This window comes from Pteronotus mesoamericanus, unplaced genomic scaffold, assembly GCF_021234165.1.
Source record: "Pteronotus mesoamericanus isolate MK-2021 breed Mesoamerican mustached bat unplaced genomic scaffold, CSHL_Meso_final contig_27, whole genome shotgun sequence".
NCBI lineage: Eukaryota > Metazoa > Chordata > Mammalia > Chiroptera > Mormoopidae > Pteronotus > Pteronotus mesoamericanus.
This window is the reverse complement of record NW_026555115.1, coordinates 24669630-24688850: the sequence shown is the minus strand read 5'-3', so window position 1 is coordinate 24688850 and position 19221 is coordinate 24669630. Positions and strand designations below refer to the sequence as shown.

The 19221-nt window shown below is 38.0% G+C and overlaps 1 protein-coding gene across 2 annotated transcripts in view; it reads right to left on the bottom strand.

The window, feature by feature from the left end:
* Nucleotides 1-19221, bottom strand: part of HACD2 (3-hydroxyacyl-CoA dehydratase 2) — a 109540-nt gene that overhangs the window by 70840 nt on the left and 19479 nt on the right. The window contains exons 3-4 of one of the 2 annotated variants that reach the window (XM_054575203.1): nt 15411-15429; nt 12028-12485 (exon numbers count right to left, since the gene is read on the bottom strand). In XM_054575203.1, the coding sequence (XP_054431178.1) occupies nt 12109-12485; nt 15411-15429 (396 nt within the window). In that variant the 3' untranslated portion in view covers nt 12028-12108. Of the gene's footprint in view, nt 1-12027; nt 12486-15410; nt 15430-19221 lie in introns of those variants that run through there. The other variant, XM_054575202.1, reaches the window with a different exon arrangement.

Genomic DNA, 19221 nt, shown 5'->3' with positions numbered 1-19221 from the left:
AATTGGAAATTAAAGTGGAAATAAAAAATATCTTGAGACAAATGAAAATGAAAACAAACAGCTTACTAAAACTTATGGGATGCAGCATAAGCAGGTCTAAGAGGGAAGTTTATAGCAATAGCACTTATATACTGAATGAAAATCTCAAATAACTAGCTTTATACCTCATAGAACTAGAAAAAGAGAAGATCAAACTAAACCCCAAGTTAGCAGAAGGAAGGAAATAAATAAAGAACAGAGCAGAAATACTTGTAAATAAAAGAGACTAAACAAAACAATAGAGTGCTGGCTGGTGTGGCTCAGCTGATGGAGTGCTGTCCTTTGAACCAAAGGGATGCCAGTTCAATTCCCAGTCAGGGCACATGCCCAGGTTGCAGACCAGGTCTCCAGTAGGGGGCGCGTGACAGGTAACCACTCAGTGATGTTTCTCTCCCTCTCTTCTCCCTTCCTTACCCTCTCCCTAAACATAAATAAAATCTTAAAACAAAACAAAAAGAAAATCAATAAAACTATAAGTTGATTTTTTTATTAAAAAACTGACAAACCTTTAGTTAGACAAAAAAAAGTGAGAAGACTCTAATAAATAAGATTATAAATTAAAAAAAGAGACATTACACCTGATACCACAAAAATACAAAGGATCATAAGAGACTACTATAAATATTTAAGTAAAAAAGGAATGAGCTATCAAGCCATGCAAACAAGCTGGAAAACCTAGAAGTAATGGATAAATTCTTAGAAATACAACCTATCAAGACTGAATTGTGAAGAAACAAAATCTCAACAGACCAATAATGAGTCAAAGAGACTGAATCAATAATCAAAAACCTCCTGACAAAGAAAAGCCCAGGACCTGATGGCTTCACTAGTGAATTCTACCAAACATTTAAAGAAGCGTTAACACCAGTCCTTATTAAATTCTTCCAAAAAACTGGTGAGGGAATACTTGCAAACTCATTTTATGAGGCCAGCTATCTCGATACCAGAGACAAATGAAGAAACTATCAGAAAAAAGACAAATTGCAGGCTAATATTTCTGAGGAACACAGATGCAAAATCCTCAACAAAATACTAGCAAATCAAATTCAACACCACATTAATATATATATATATATACTGTGATCAAGTGAGATTTAACCCTAGGACTCAAGAATGGTTCAACATACACAAATCAATAAATGTAACAAACCATGTTAACAAAATGAAGGATAAAAATCATATGATTATCTTAACAGATGCAAAAAAAGCATCTGACAAAATTCAAAATCTTTCATAATAAAAACTTAACAAATGATTTATAGAAGGGATATATCTCAACATAATAATGGCAGAAAGGACAAGCCCACAGCCAACAAAATACTCAAATGTGGAAAGCTGAATGCTTTCATTCAATATCAGGAACAAGACAAAGATGCTCACTCTCACCACTTTCATTCAGTAGAGTACTAGAAGTTCTAGCTAGAGGAATTAGGAAAAAGAAATAAAAGGCATACAAATTGGAAATTGTTTCTGTTTGCAAATTGTTTCTGTTTGCAAATGTCATAATCCTATATGTAGGAAACTCTAAAGAATCCACCAAAAAATTGTTAAAATAAATGAATTCAGTAAAGTTGTAGGATACAAAAATCAACATACAAATATCAGTCGCATTTCTATACACTAAAAATTAACTCTGAAAAAGAAATGTAAGAACATAACCCATTTACAATAGCATCAAAAAAATAATAGGAATAAAATTAACTGCAAAGTATAAAACGCTGATGAAGAAATTGAAGACACAAATAAATACAAAGATATACTGTGTTTATGAACTTAAAGAATTAATATTATTAAAATTCCCATCTACCCAAAGTGATCTACAGATTCAATGCAATCCCTATCAAAATTCCAACAGCATTACTCACGGAACTAAAGAGAAAAAAATTCCTAAAATTCACATGGAACCACAAAAGACACCAAATAACCAAAGCGATCTTGAGTAAAAAAAAAACCCACAAAACAAAAATGGAGATATCACACTACCTAACTTCAAAATATACTTCAAAGCTATAATAATAAAAATATTATAGTATGGCTTTAAAAACAGATTTACAGACCAAAGGAAAAGAACAGAACCCAGAAATAAATCCACACACTTAGTGAACTGATCTTCAAAAAAGGTGCCAAGAACACACAACGGGGAAAGGATAATCTGTTTAATAACATTTAATAAGTGTTGAGAAAACTGAATATCCACTGGTGATACAGGGATCTGATCAGATCACTAGGGAAGAGTCGGGAGGGGCTGCCAGGAGGAGGTTGCTGGAGGCAATGGTAAACAGTCTCGGACTGATTGGCTGAAAAGCTGAATGCCCTCAGGGCTCATGGAATTATGGGCCAGAAGATTTAAAATAAAAGAAGGGCAGAGACTGGCTTTCTAGCTCTTACTGGAAGATGTCACGCTGCAGCTGCCTGTTTCCCAGAGGATGGTATTTTGAATGGATTTTGGATGGGAGAAGAAACTCCAGGTGCAGCCCATGATCAGGTACTCCGGGCAGAGGGCGGCAGAGGGCCGCAGGGTTGTTCTTTGAGCGTTCCCGAGGGGAGGGGCTCTGAGGCAAAGGCCTGCCATTCTTCCAAAATTGTGTAGCTTTTGTATCTTATGTTGTTTCAGTTTGTAAACTAATGCTAAAGAAATAAGATAATTAAAAACTAACAAGGGGAATGATAGGGAAACTCAGGAATTATGAAGTTTAGCCTTAATCGATGGGCTTAAGTGATTAATGCAAGTGTAAAACTGTATTTCCAAAACTGGCTTTTGAATAAAAACTCCTTTCCTTTATCACCAAACCTTTGCCTCTGGAATTCTGCCCAGAGGGTGGCAGCAGGCAGCAGGACCCTACTTGCTGTTCTGTAACAAACATGCAGAAGAATAAAAACGAACTCTTACCTCATACAATATAAAAAGTCAACTCATAATAAATTAAAGGCTTTAATGTAAGATCTGAAATTGTAAAACTACTAGAAGAAATTATAGGGAAAAGCTTCTTGGTATTGGTTTGGGCAATGATTTTTTGGATATAAGCAGTAACAAAATAAAAAACAGACAAAAGGGATTGCATCAAACGAAGAAGCTTCTGCACAGCAAAAAAAAAAATCAACAAAATTAAAAGTCAGCCTATGAAATGAAAGAAAATATTTGCAAACAATATAGTTGATAAGGGGTTAATGTCCAAAATACATAAGGAACTCAACAACAACAACAAAAAAACACCATATAAATGGGCAACAGATATATTTAAAAAATGCTCAATATCACTAATTATCAGGAAAATGCAAATCAAAACCACAATGAAATACCACCTCACATATATTAGAATGGCTATTAAAAAGTCAAAAGATAAGTGTGGGAGAGTATACAAGAAAAAGAGACGCCTTGTACATATGCTATTGGTAGGAATGTAAACTGAAACAGCCACTATGAAAACAGTATAGAGGTTCCTCAGAAATTTCAAACAGAACTACCATATGATCCAGCAATCCCACTTCTGGGTATATATCCAAAGGAAACAAAATCAATCTATCAAAGAGATACCTACATTCGCACATTCGCTACAGCGTCAGTCACAATAGCCAACATAGGGAATCAACCTAAGGGTTTATTGATGGATGAATGGATTAAGAAAATGTAGTGTAATATATACACAACACAATAGGATATTACTCAGCCTTTAAAAAGAAGGAAACCCTGTCATCTGTGACACGGTGAACTGGAGGTTCACTTATGGTAAGTGAAATAAGTCAGGCAAGAAAGAGAAATACAACATGATCTTACACGTGGAATCCACAAAAGTCTAACACATAGAAGTACAGAATAGAATGACAACTGCAAAAATCTGGGGGAAACGGGGTGATATTGGTCAAAGGACACAAAGTTTCAGTTAGTCAAGAGTACTCATGTATAACATGGTGACTATAGTTAAAGACACTATATTATATAGTTGAAATTTTCTAAGCAAGTAATAGGTCTTAAACGTTCTCACTATAAAAAGATGATAACTATGTAAGGTGATAGGTAAGTTAATTAGCTTAACTGTGGTAATCATTTAATTATAATTGTATACTATAAATATATATATAACTTTTATATGTCAATTATATATCAATAAAGGTGGAAAAAATAGGTTTTCAGGTAAAAAACCCAAATATCTTAAAAGGGCACAGTAATGAAGTTGCTATCAGATTTCCCGAAAGAAACATCTAAGCAAGATAATAACAAAGTAGCATTTTCAAGAAAATCACGGGAAGAAAGTATGAATGAAGGAGTTTATCAAGTCAGTATTTCCAATATTAAGGCTATAAAGAAGTTTTAAACACAGGATTCCTAGGGGAATCCTGTGCTCGCAAGCTCCTTTTTTGAACCTGCTTTTTGGGAAAAGCAATCTGCCATGGGCTAGAGCAATCCCTGCATATTCCTGCTCGGTATGCCAAATAGGCAAGGAGCTGACTGCTGTTTTATCCAGGTCATTTCTAAGGTCTGTGTTTGCATGGTATAACCTTCGGAGATAAGTGTCTACCCACAAAGCAGAGCAAGTTTGCTTCCACTTAACCATAAAGGTACTAGGTTTCCCAAACTTCATTTTCTTCCCCTATAACACAAACCACTGCTCACTGTCAACATCCATGTAGCACTAACGCACTAACTTACTAAGATTACAAGCAGGGCAAAACCTTAGACCCTCAGTAGTCCTTGACACTACTAGAGGATCAGTTTCATCCAAATAAAGGGTGATAGAAAACTTCAGCAAAAGAACTGACAATGAACATTTTATATATGTAAGTATGAAATTAAAAACAAAAGTGAGCACAGGGCAGAGGGATGTTACATGCTCTGACAAAGTATAAATAGAAAATAAGCAAGTAAAAAGATGGGAGAAGAAGTGAGTGGGAAAAACAAAAGTAGAATAAGCTAACTGCTGTATTGGCAGTAGGCAGGAGTCAAAAGATATCCTTAAAAACTGACAAACTAGAAAGTATAAGGTTAAATAAACAGAGGACAAAGTGCCACTAGAATGACAAAATCTTCTAAATACCAAAATATAAAAAATAGAAGCAAACACATCTTGTAAATAAACACTGCAAATATAACATAGTACATGTAGCAATTATAAATGTGACAAAGGCCAAACAAGTTGTGTTAATAACTATAAATGGGCTTAACTCACCTAATAAAGGAAAGAGATTTTCAAATTGCCTCATGAAACAAGATCCAACTCAATAGGAATACAAAAGTGATTCAGAAAAATCACAAATAAAAGATATTTTTAGTACTAAAATCCAAAATTCACAATGAATTCGTAACAGCAAGTAACACAACAGCAACCACCTTTGCCCAATCAGAAGCTATAGAAGGGAGAAAAATTAGAAACACATTAATAATTAGAGACTTTAGCATGACCACTCTCAATGTAAAGCAGGTCCTGCAAATAAGGCTAAAGAATATCTAAAAAGAAAAAAATCCAGGACAATCTTATAATTATTGAATTTCACACCTTGATAGTAAATATGAAGTCTGAAGTGTGCATTTCTTCAAAATGGGTTGTGAAGAAAAACTAATCTGGGAATAGCTTTATCTTATTTAGTAAAGAACATAATAAATGCCAAAATGAAAAGCCCAGCTAGTGCAGTAAGACAAGAAAAAGAAATAAATGGTATACAGATCAGAAAGGAAAGAGTAAAACTGTCTTTATTCACAGATGATATTACTATCTATATATAAAATCCCAAAGAATATACAACAATACGCCTGGACCTAATAAACAAGTAGAGCAAGGGTGCAGGATAGCACGTCTATATGTAAAAGTCAACTGCCTTCCTATATCGTAAAAATGAAGAGCTGGAATTTGAAATTTAAAAATAATTATAACAATATCAAAAAAAGAAATACTTAGGTATAAACCTAAGAAAATAGGTACAGGATTTGTATGTTGAAAACTGCAAAATAATGATGAAAAAAATCAAAGAGCTAAATATATGGAGAGCTATTCCATGTTTGTGAATTGAAAGACTCCATATTGTGAAGATGCTAACTCTTCCCAAATTGATCTACAGAGTCAACACAATCTCAGTCAAAATCCCAGAAAGCTATTTTGCAGATTTTAACAAACTAGTCCTAATGTTCATATGGAAAGACAAAGACCCGTACAATACTGAAGAAAAAGAACAAAGTTGAAGGACTTTATACTATAGGATGTCAAGATGCTATAATCAAGGTACTGGCAAAATAACAGACATACTAAACCAAGAGAATTAAACAGGGAGCTCAGAAACAGACCAACATAAATATAATCAACTGATACATGCCAAAGGCACAAAGACAATTCAATGGAGAAAGGATAGTCTTTTCAATAAATGGTGCCAGAAGAATTAAACATCCATTAAAAAACAAAACAAAACAAAACAAAACAAAAACCCAGACACAGGCTGGACATTTTTCACAAAAATTAACTCAAAACGGATCATAGACATACCTGTAAAATGCAAAACTATAAAATTCTAGGGGGGAAAAATACGACAAAATTTAGTCTATGTGATCTTGGGTTTGGTAATGAATTGTTACATACACCACCAAAACACAATTCATAAAAGACAAATTGGCCCTGGCTGGTGTAGTTCAGTGGTCTGGGTGCTGGCCTGCGATCCAAGGAGTCACTGGTTCGATTCCCAGTCAAGGCACCTGCCTGGGTTGCAGGCCAGGTCCCCAGTAGGGGGCACACAAGAGGCAACAACACACTGATGTTTCTCTCCTTTTGTCCCTCCCTTCCTCTCTCTCTAAAAATAAAAACAAAATATTTTTTTAAAAAGACAAAATTGGTTAAGTTGGACTTTATTAAAATTAAAAACTTGTGCTCTGTGAAAGATACTATTAAGAAAATGAAAGTCAAAGACTGGGAGAAAACACTTGCTAAATATAAATCTGATAGAAGGTTTGTATCCATATCTAAACAAGAAAATAATCCAATTAAAAAATGGGCAAAAGATATAAACATGCACCTCACCAACGAACACAAAAAGATGTGCAACATTATATGTCATTCAAAAAATGAAAATTAAAACAAAGGATACACTACTACTGCACATATATTAGAATGGCTAAAATCCAAGATACTCATTGGGATGAAGGAGCAAAAGGAACTCTCGTTGGTTGCTGACAAGAATGCGAAGTGGTAAAGCCACTATGGAAGAGTTTGTCAGTTTCTTACAAAGCTAAACATAATCTTACTATACAATTGTGCTACTAGGCATATACTCAACTGATTTAAAAATTCTTTTTTTTTTGTCCACATAAAACTAGCACACATACATTTACAGCATCTTTACTCATAATCACCTCAAATTGGAAGCAACCAAGAGGTCCTTCAATAGGTAAGTGTAAACTGATACATACAACAAAATATTCAGAAGTAAAAAACGAATGAGCTATCAAGCCATGCAAAGACATGGATGAATCTTAAATGCACGCTGCCAACTGAAAGAACACTGTAGGGTAGGAGCTGTTACTAAAAGAAGAAAATCAGTGGAAAGATATTCACTCTAAATGAAGAAAAAATATCCTCTCTCAGGAATCCTATAAAAGAACTATAAGCCCTGGCTGGTGTGGCTCAATGGATTGAGTGCTGGCCTGTGAACCAAATGGTCGCCAATTTGATTCCAGTCTAGGGCACATGCCTGGATCGTGGGACAGGTCCCCAGCAGGGGGCACATGAGAGGCAACCACACATTCAAGTTTTTCTCCCTTTCTCCTCCCTTACCCTCTCCCTAAAAATAAAATCTTTTTAAAAAAGAACTATAAGACATAGCAATATTATCACATATTCCTAAGCATTCTTCCTCCTTTTATTAATATATTTAACCATTCAACTGCCACAGAATCATGAATCAAATGATTCTTTTGTTAAAGATGACTCAAGCTTTCACCTTTCGGTTCAATGGAATTTACTTAACTCAGTCACTAGACGGTGTTTCCAGCTTCACTGGACTAAGGTTTTAGATTTATTAACTTTAGACTGTCGTAAACTATCTTACCAGAGAACTTCTGAAATATTTTCTTTGCCTCCAGCTTTTTAATTTAAAAAGTTAATTTAAATAGTTAATTTTAATGTTAAAGATACCTTATGCCCTATAATTAAGAAATATTTGCTTATAAGATAATATCCTTCAGGGCAATGTGGAACGTTCCAGGTTTTCACTACTTCAAATATCTAATAATTGCAGAGTAATAGAAAAACATCCATTTCTCTTTCCTCGCGTTAACTTATTCCTCAGTTTCAGGTATAGATTCATGACTATCTGTTTTTATTAGAAGTCCTCCAGAAGTCCTGTAATTTCCAAGAGGAAAGTATCTTATTAATCCAAGAGTGCCATCTAGTGATGCAGTGGGCAAATGTGTGCTGAGGAAGATGTGTGTGGGTGGGTGTGTCCTTTTCCATCTGCTTTCTGTTTTGGCTTTGAGAGGAAAAAAATGTACTGAAACTACTGTACTTGAAACAAACTTCCTAATAGTCACACATTTCATCACTGAGCATATTCTCCTTTTATATTACTAAATTGACATTCATCTCTGAAGTGACATCATAGGTAACAGTTTGAATGGCACTTCAGAACATCCAGCTGAAAGGAATGTTAGAGACCATCTATTTATTATCTAGTCCAAACTCCTGCTTTTCAGATGTGAAAACTAACACCCAGAGGGAGGATGTCTGACTTGTCACACAACTAGTGTTTCCTACAGGGTTGGTTTGCCTTAGCTTGGTTCCTGATGGACTGAACAGCAAGATACTATTATCTTATAGATAAGTGTCTCAATAACAGGTTTCCATTCAAAACAGCAAGTACAGCAGAGGGCAAAATTCCCTGGTATAGGTTCCCTTCATGGTTTTCCCTTCTGAGCTCCAAGTGGGCACAGAAACCCGCAGGGATTATGGTTTTTTGTCCGGTAATCATCAATGGAAGAGCTGCCATAGCTTACTGAGTGTTTGCTAGGTTCCAGGCGGTGCACATGAGCTGAATGCACCTTCCGCTTTTCCTTGATTAGGCACTTAGGGCTTATGAGCATGTCCTATTTTTCCCTTCCCTTCATCTCCATACATTCACATGGAGCAGGAAACAACTAACAGAGCTGGGCATTCCAGGCAAAGGAAATTGTATGTACAAAATTATGGACATGTAAAAGGGCAAGGTTTATTCCGAGAACAGGGTCTGCAGCTTTGTGTATCAGGAGCACAAGATGCAGGTGCTAGACCTACCTTTTCTTCCTCTTCTCCCTATCTACAGAGGGGGAAAGCAAAATCTGATCAAGAAGCAACACAATGAACAAAGAGCCAAGGCAGAGGAAGACTAAGTCAGGCCAATGCGTAGGGTTTGCCTGATTTGGGAGATCATGGTTTGAACATGGTCACATGGTCTTGATACAGAGGTCTGGTGTCAGGATGCTGACCTGACACCAGATGTCCTGAACCACCACCAAGGGCAGGATTGCAAGGAGGTGAAGGCTGACTTTGGAAGCCTCCTACCCGTGCCTCAGACTGCACCACTGCACCCAGGCTGCTCTCCAGGACACAGGCTGGCCTGCTGGGAAAGGTTATGACCATCTCCCACCTCCAAGGGCTCCTTCTTCCTGCTTTACCACTCTCTGGCAGAACGCAATGTCTGAATCTGAATCAGAAATGGGTTTAATTCATACTAGTAAGGGAGCCAGAAACGCAGGCTTAAGGAAGGGGTCCTCAGAGCCCAGCATGCTAAGAACACGGCGGAAGAGTGCCAGCAAGAGCCACATGAAATTGTGTCAGCTCCCAGTAACACAAAGGGAGTTAGAACTCAGGATCACAAACTCATACTTTGGGAACATGACTATTTTTATACTGTTTATATTTTTGAGACATTTCTTTTCTGTTCTTCCTCACTATTTGGTAAAATTCATTTTTAAAATGTCAACTAAGCTAAGTGGAAGCAAAGAAAGCAGTTACATTTTTGTGCTTGGGGTATACCCATGAAGGCTGGGTGAGGTGTGAAAGCAGAGTTCCAGGTGAGCAAACCGGGAGGCACTACCCTTCCCTCAAGAAAGCCTCCCTTCCAGAGGTCTCTTTGCTAAAACATGAAGGGCTCTGTGTCTGATTTTAATAAGTGATAGCACTTCCATTATAGTGATGCACTACAAATGCCTGATAATAGCTTGACCCTCTCAGAGTGGGGTGTGGGGATGGGGATGTTGTAGTTGAGAGAGGATTTAGTTCAACTGAATTGATGGGAGGAGACGGGGTCTTCTGGTGCTTGTCTCCCCAGCAGCTGCTCCCCCTTTCTTCCTGGCACCATTTGTTACCATCTGTGTGAAAAATCAACCTGAAGCCATATGCTGCCTGCTAATATTAAGGTGACGGCGAATTTCTTAAAATGTGCCAATAAAAAAATAATTTTAAACAAAGTGCCATAAATTTGAGAGAGGAGTGCAAGCTGGCACACAGCAAATGTTTGAAACCACAAATCCAAGATATCTAAGTGAAAGCCTTCTGCCCTTGTCTGTTGAACTTTAGACATAATACCCTTTGAACTATGACCAAGCTCCTATTCAGGTATCTGTTCTAGTTTTCAATCAAAAGAGAACTTCCAAAGTCATTTATGTTGACAGTATAATTTCCAACATGAAGGTTCACCAAATGTGCAATGTCTCATCTTACCAAGAGTATCTTCAGTTCCAGTCCTCCTACCTCTAATTTTCATCCCAACAAAGGGGGAACCATACTCTGGAGTTACCTGAGAACCACCCCGTATGACACATGGCTCTTTCATAATCTAATAATCTTGAACACAACATGAAAAAATAGATTACACTTCTCTCAATACAAACTGTGCCACACGAATAAAGCACAATTCTTCTATATATGCTTGTGAAAGATACGCCTCACAGTGGGTTTCTAAAAAAGTAAATAAATAAATCCCCATTCCCAAAAAGGAAACTATTGCATAAATATAAAGCCCTACAAATCTTAGGTTGAGGGCTCCAATGACATCATTTGAGAAGTCTTGTCCTTGCACCATCAATGGAGAACAGACAACATACTTTGAAGTTGGGCCATGGGAACCTATTCGCAAGGGCAGAAGGCTTGACTTCCTCACAGAAAAGATCCTCTCAAATGCAATTTTAATTTATTGTTTCTGGATATTATTTTTGCCAAGTTGCATTGTCACAACCATGAACAAGAAGCAACTGCAACCCATACCAAAAATAAGCAAAACTATAATTTAAGAGAGTATGTAAGAGTTACACTATATATAAACCTAAATATTAAACATTACATTAGGAACAGAATAAAACTTTTAACATGCTATAACTTTATATTGCTTTAGTCAGCAACAGCTGCCACTCTGCTGGGGAGCTTTCTGGCAGCGTGCTGCTTGCAGGCATTGTCCCATTTCATTTTCACCACATCCCTCCACAAAGCATTGCTTTAGGCCAGCAATTTTCAGCCCGTGTGCTCAAAATATGCAACACCTGACTATTTGGTCTGGGGCACTGTCCTCTTTTTCCTTAGGTTGTCAAGTAAAAGAAGTGACAAGAGCTAACAGAACAATAGCCGTGCGGGGTGACTGAATCAAAATTATACCTATTTTTTTTTTTGGTCAGACTGACAGAAATACACTTTTTGGTATACTGCAGAATTTTAGTAATTCATTTATGTGTGCCATGAGAAGAAAAAGGTTGAAAAATGTTGCCTGAGGCTAATGCTACAAACTAATGTATTATTACTCTCATTAATTTTTTAAGGAATTGAAAATATTTTGAAGTTTTGGAAATTTTCACATGAATTTGGTAAGAGTATGATCAAATGTTCACTGAGTCCCCACTAGGTGCCATGTACTGTTGTTAGCTATCAGGATACAGAAACCCCTAAGAAAGTTCTCGTTCTCAAAAAAACTCAGCAGTGTTGATGGATACAAGTACAGTGTTAAACCATATTACACAGTGGAAAATATAATAAACAGTGAGGTGTAGGGTATTATAGAAGAGAAGAATGACATCTAAAGCCAGTGGGTGGTAGGGGAGTTTACTGGAGGAAGCGTAGTGAACAGCTGTCAGCGGCAGGGGGTGGGCTGCTCATTCCAGGCCGACTGCAAAACCTGGGCACCGACCAGAGGCAGGAAGCAGTGCAGTAGCATGGTCAACGGAGGGCCCACACGAAGGTTAGGGTTGCTGAAACATGGAGTGGGAGGCAGGAAATGGTCACAGGTACGGATGGGGAGGTAGGCAGGATCGAAATCGTGAAGTTTAAACCAATGAAGGGTTTGAAGAAGGGAAGTGACATGCTCAGAATTATCCGCTAAGTCCCTCAAGGGTTGTGTGAAGCATGGACTTGGAGACAGAGCCATGGGTTTCACCTCCTGGCTATAGAGCTCATTAGCTGTGCGAACTTTAACAAGATAGAAAATCTTCCAAGCCTCAGTCTTGTCAACTGTAAAATGAGAAATAAATGAGGTAATGAATGTAAAGCACTGGAACACAGTAAATGTTTAATAAATGGTAGCTATTATTATTAATATTATAAGCTTAGAAGTTCAGAGATCCATGTGGGAGTCCAGATGAGACATACTGAGACCTTGAATAAGAGTAAGAAAACAGGAAAATGTGAGATTTAGGAAAAAGAATTGACAAACATTGATAAGCAGCAGATTTTAAGAATGTGGATAATTGAGACTGAGGCACCACTGATGAACTGTAGGTCTAGAAAGGGCGACTGAATGGCTGGTGACTCGTTGTGCCCTCAACAATATGACAGGCGCAAGTTTGGGAGTCTGAGTTATGTTGAGGAGAAGGTGTGTTTTCAGGAATGGGTGCCCAGAAGACCAATGGATGAGTCTGGAGTCTGGGGTGCAGGTGCAGTTTGGAGTTAGAGAAGCAGGTATCATAAGCCTCTCATACCATGAGAAGGGAAATAATCACCTATACAGGGTGTGTTCAGTCAGAAGAACAATGAGCTAGATCACACCCTGGGGACCCTCACAATTTAGGGACAAGGGGAGAAAGAAAATCCCCAAAGAAAAATAAGAACCACAGAAGACAAGAAAAGCTGGGAAGGCTCTTTCTAGTGCAAGCTAAAGGAGCAGGATCTCACAGAGGGACTCAGTGGTGGTGCCCACTGTCGTTCAGAAGTCCAGTAAGTTCCACGCATCCTGAGAATTTAGCAGAAACTGCTGATGTTAGGGGGGCAGTTTTAGTGGGACAATGAGGACAGAAGCCTGAATATTAGGTTAAGATATAAATGGGAGTGAGGACGTAGAGTCCAACATAAAATTTGTAAAAGTTTATGAAGAGTAATTGTAGAACTGTAAGAGAGGAAAGTAGGGTCAAAGGTTACGTTAAAAATCATTTTTAGGATGGAGCACTCTGAACGTTTTGTGAGCAGAGAAGGAAAAGGCAGATGACAAAGGGTGATGATGTGGGAGACAGAATCACTGACAGACAAGGTCTCTGAGGGAATAAGAAGAAATTTTTAAGCATCAACTGTGTTAGAGGCACCTGTCAACAAACCATCAGAGCGGAGTCTGACATGGATGCTGGTCTGTGGAATGCCTTCTGCAAGAGCACTTCAGAGGGGGGACTGAGTTCCCTGAACCCAAGCCTGTGCCTGCACACCCCTTTATTTCCAGTGCCCAACACTGTGTCTGGCACCCACCTGCTAGACATTCCATATGTTTTTGGTATGAATGAATAACTATTCTTGTCAGAAACTTTACTTCAAGGGGCAGAAATTTTGAGAGGCATGAGACTATACTCTAAGACAAATAAAGAGAATATGCATATTATCATACAATAAAATATTAACTAAAATAATAGTATACATGCTCAGAAAACATAGGCATCTAAGAGCTTTCTAGGTAGCTGAAAGTTCAGAGAGTTGGGGAGAATGGTGGCACAGGGTTCAATATGTGGAGGACTGAAATGGTTCCAGAACTCTCTATGGCCAAATATATCTCCTACTCTGAAAAACTTATCCTTAAAATTCATTTAATGATTTAAGAAGGGACGATTTTTTTTCATCTTCAAATTGTAGATAAAAGATTAAAAAGGAAATACGTGTGAGATTATACATCAGCAAAAAACCATTCACCATAAAATCACATCAAACAGGTTCTCCTCAGAATGGTCTGGGTCCAAGTGAGGCGCCACTATTTGCTGGCTGTGTGACCTGAGTCAGGACCCTTAACCTTCTCTGGGAAAGCAGACCATGTGATAGATGAGTCCCCAAGTTCCATTCAAATCAATTGCTCAAAGGTTCTAAGGCAGCAATTCTTAACCTTCTGGGATCACACACTCCTCTGAGAATCTAATGAAAGCTATGAATTCTACCCACCCAGCCCCCAAATAAACATAGAAAACGCATACGAAATTCTGCAAACCATTTGAGAAATCCCTGATTGTAGACAACTCTTTATGACAACGATTATGAAGGTACAACTCTTCATAATGAAGATGCTCTGTCTTCCTTAGTAATGGAGTCAGGTACCACAGTGACCCCTACACAAGACCCATGGCAAACATTCCACCTGAACTATAACTTTCCTCATCTCTGAACTCCTCAGTGGCAAATGTGGTGCCCTGAATACGTTAAGAACCCGCTTAATTTGTGAATCAGGGCCATGAGGGTTTGAGAGCATAGTTCTTGAGTTTTCAGACCTTTAGTGCTTCTGAATGAGTACCAACTTTAAACCTTGCCTTCAACAGTGGAGTCTGGATGCATGGCAACCACTACGAACTTACTATAAAAGGTCTGTCAATTTCTAAAACTGATTTGCATTTAATTAAAAGGGTTCAGCTACCCCACTCTAGAAGCTATACCTCAGTTCCAATGACCCTTACCTTTCCCCCAAGAGAAAACACACCATATCTGCTTTTAGCAGAAACCCCTTATATTTATAAAACCCTTCATACTTACAGGTTTCCAATCCCTCTCAGATATATTAAATATTCTTCTGGGATGTAGGCAATATATGCAGTACTCCCAATTTACAGGTAAGAAAAGATAATATAGTGGTTAAGTGACAACAGAAAGGGTTTTCTATAGCACCAGGACTCCAGGTCACATTTTTATAAATAAGCTAGTATTTCTCTGTTACCCTTGTTATGAAAAGGTAGGATAGGCCTCTTTAAATTGAAGAGCAAAATAGCTGTGGCATTTTATGAAATGTCCAGTAGTAACATCTAAATAGTACTTATGATTTTAGAAACAAAAACCCATACCAATTTAAGCAATTTTATACATAATAATTAAAGTTTGGCTTTTTCAATAAACAGTAACAATCAAATCAGCCTATTATTTATAACTTTAAAAAGAACCAGAATCCACAGTACACAGTAAGAGTGATAGTTCTGTACTTACCTATTGCACAATGTAAAATCTAGAGGGAAAAAAAAAAGGGGGAAAAAAGAAATTTAGAAAAGATAAAAAATATTATAGCTTTATTTGATATAAACTAGTCTTTCAGGAAGTACAGAGCAGTATCTGCCAGGAGTACTGAATATGAAAAACAAACATTCCATTTTTAAACTTGGCTGTGGGCTATTTAATAAAATGTAAATTCTTGTTCAGTTTTTTGTTTGTACATTTTTAGTTTATTTATCTACAGAAGATTTCCTCTGGAGTAAATATCACCCAGTAGTCTATTAGATGTCAAGGACCTCTAATAATATATAAGCTTATAACAGTAGTTTCATAAGTATGTATCTCCCACATCTCATATTCTACAGAACAGAATTGTCACAGATGATAGAGCACAGGCTCAGAAAAGCCTTGCTGGCTCCTCTGCCTTCAACACAGACATTCATTCTACAAAGCTCCACCCTTCATTCCTGTCTTGTCTCATTTCAGGACATCCTTACAGGGATGTTCCTGGTCTAATCTCTAACTCTGCATCTCTTTGAGCTGCAGATTTCAAACAGTCTGTGACGTCTCCGTCCAGCTGTACTAGCAGTAGTTCAAACATGACAGGCCTCAATGATAAGCAACCAACCTCCTAGTCTCTCAGGTCCACCTACTCTTTCCTTCCCCTCACCTGAAAGTCCAACTGGTTTCCAAGTCCTGCATACTTCCAGCATCTATCTTCCCTGTTCTTTTAAATTCCAGTGCCTGGGAATTTAAAATTCCACTACTATCTGTTCATCTCAATGGCCATCCCACAGGCCAATTTAGGTTCTTCTAAATCCCCTTCAAAGACTCCTATATACGGCATTGCTTTAACCCTGGTGACGGTGGTAAAGAAATAATTTGAAGCCATCTACAACACTGAATGACCAGTTTTGCTAAATGACAGGGCCTGTCAGCTACTATAGTGCATCTTAGAATTGTACTTCTCTAGCAGTCGTCATGTTGTTTGACCCTAACAATTACTCTGGCAGATGGGCAGGGGGTATCTCTACAAGCAGATGAGAAAACCAAGGTTCCAAGAGGCTGACAACTTGCTCAAGATAGTAAGTGTTGTCTAGGGTCAACAATCTGGGTTTTATTTTACTCTACCGACTTCCCATCATAGTATTTCACTGTACATTAGCTTTTTGAAAAAAATCATGTTTATTCTATTAGAATAGTTTCAGTTTTTCACCCTTTGCCCTCCTCTGCCCATCCCACCCCACCCCCTTCTCCCACAGTCAGTTCCCACTTTGCTGTCTATATACATGGGTCATTTATACATGATTTTTGTTTAGTTCCTTCTCCTTCTTTCCACCATTGTCCTCCTTCCCCCATCCCTTCTGGTCACGTTTCCATGCCTGTGGTTTATTTGGTTCATTAGTTTCCTTTGTTGAATAGATTCCACTTATAGGTGAGATCATATGGTGTTTGCCTTTCACCAACTGGCTTATTTCAGTTAGCATAACATTCTCCAGTTCCATCCATGCTGTTGCAAAAGGTAGGAGTTCCTTCTTTCTTTCTTTTTTTTTAAATGCAGATTTATTTATTTATTTATTTATTTATTTATTTCAATGTCAAGATCCATTATAAAATATTAAAAAATTTAAATCCATTATGAAGTCTCAGCAATCATGACACCTGCACAGAAATAATCAAGTAGGTCAATGGAGTATAACGAGCATTCTGGAAACAAACGTATATATCTGTCTAACGATGTAATATATGATTCAATTGATACTTCAAAATCAATGGGGGAAATATGGCTTATTCAACCAATAAGATGCATGGACCACTATTACTTGAAATAAAACAAATACAGAGCCCTATTTCACACAGTACACAAAAAATATTCAGGTGAGTGAAAAATCAATATGTAAAATCTAAGGAGTTTGAGGAGAAAATATAAAATAATATTTTTCTTACCCTGAAGTAGCATATTCAAACCCAGAAGCTATAAAGTAAAATATTGACAATATGACTATATTAAACATTTAAGACTACACAGTAATATTCATGTAAAAAAAGTTAAAGGACAAGCAATAGAATACAAAAGTATTTCTATTCTTATAGCTGCAACACAGCTATAAAAGGGGTAATAGTTTATTTGGGGGGGGGTTTTGTTTTTGTTTCTGTCTTTTTTAGGGAAAAAGAAACTATAAACATTTAATCAAAAAAGGGATAAAGAATACCAGAAAGTCATTGAAGGCTTTTTAAAAATAATAGAAATAGGCAAGAAATGCACAAAAACAGGTTTAGTGTCAACAAATAATAAAGTAACAATTAAAATAACACGTCACTGTCACAGTCAGATTAGTAAGTATTCAAGATACTGGTAATATCAAGTATCGGTGACTGTGAAAGGAACTGGGTATTCATAGACTTCTTCGTCTTCTTACAGCAGTCCCTTTAGCATACCTTGCAATGCTGGTTTGGTGGAGGTGTATTCTCTTAGCCTTCTTTGGTCTGAAAAGCTCCTTACTTTGCCTCCCATTTTAATTGAGAGCCTTGCTGGGTAGAGCAGTCTTGGTTGCAGGCCTTTGCTTTTCATGACTTGGAATATTTCTTGCCATTCCCTTCCGGCTTGCAGTGTTTCTGCGGAGGAGTCAGCTGCTGGCCGTATCGGGGCTCCCTTGTATGTCCTCTTTCTCCCTTGCTGCCTTTAGGATTCTCTGTTTGTCTTGGAAATTTGCCTTTTTCATGACGATGTGTCTTGGAGCGGGCCTCACTGGGTTCCTCTTGAACGGGACCCTCTGTGCTTCCTGGACTTGTGTGACTTTTTCTCTCCTCAAATTAGGGAAGTTTTCCATCATGACTTTTTCAAACAGGTTCTCTATCCCTTGCTTCTCTTCTTCTGGAATCCCTATTATTCCGATATTACTGCGTTTCAGGTTGTCCTGCACTTTCCTCAACGCCTCTTCGTGCTTTTTGAGTCTTTCTTCATTTTCTTGCTCTTTCTGGGAGCTTTTTTCTACCTCACCCTCCAGCTCGCTGATTCGACCCTCTGCTTCATCGAGGCTGCTTTTGATTCCTTCCATTGTGTTCTTCAATTCAGAAATTGTACTCTTCATTTCCTCTTGTCTCTTATTGATAGTTTCTATGTCCCTTTTCATGCTGATATAGTTTGCAGTAAGTTCCATGTAGTTTCCCTGTAGTTTTTGGTAATTCTCTCTGAGCTCACTGAGTTAATTGAGCTTCCTTAGAACCCTTGTTTTGAACTCAGTGCCTGATAGCTGACTTGCCTCTATTTCATTTAGTTCTCTTTCTGGGGATTCCTCCTTTCCCTTCGATGGGGGGTGGAGGGTGTTGTTTCTTTGTCTTCCCATTATTTTTGAGACTCTTCTTTTTGGCTTCTGCCTCTTACATTGATCTGCCTTGAGTTCCTGACTTTGTGGTGTGAACTTCTGTGGTAGGAGACCGCTGTTCTTTTTCTTTCAGGATCTGCCTCTGATGATGTCAGGTGTTGATCCCGTCTGACCTTAGGCAGTCTGTTCAAGACTTCCAGGAATCTACTGTCTGGTTTTCTCCTTTAGCTGTTAATCTAGTCTCTCTTTATTCAACAGGCTGGCTTAGAAACACCACAGGGCGGGGCAGAGTCCCTCCTGGGGGTGGGGTTATTGGGTCCTCTCACCCTGCTGCTGCCACTCAAGGGAGTGTGTGCTGAGCCAGATGGCTGCTGAGGTATGTGGGAGGAGTCAGCACCGGATCCCACCAGCTACTCTCCCAGTTCTCTCCCCAGAGCCTTCTTCCCCAGTCTCTCCTCAGGCATCTCCAGTCCACTCTGTCC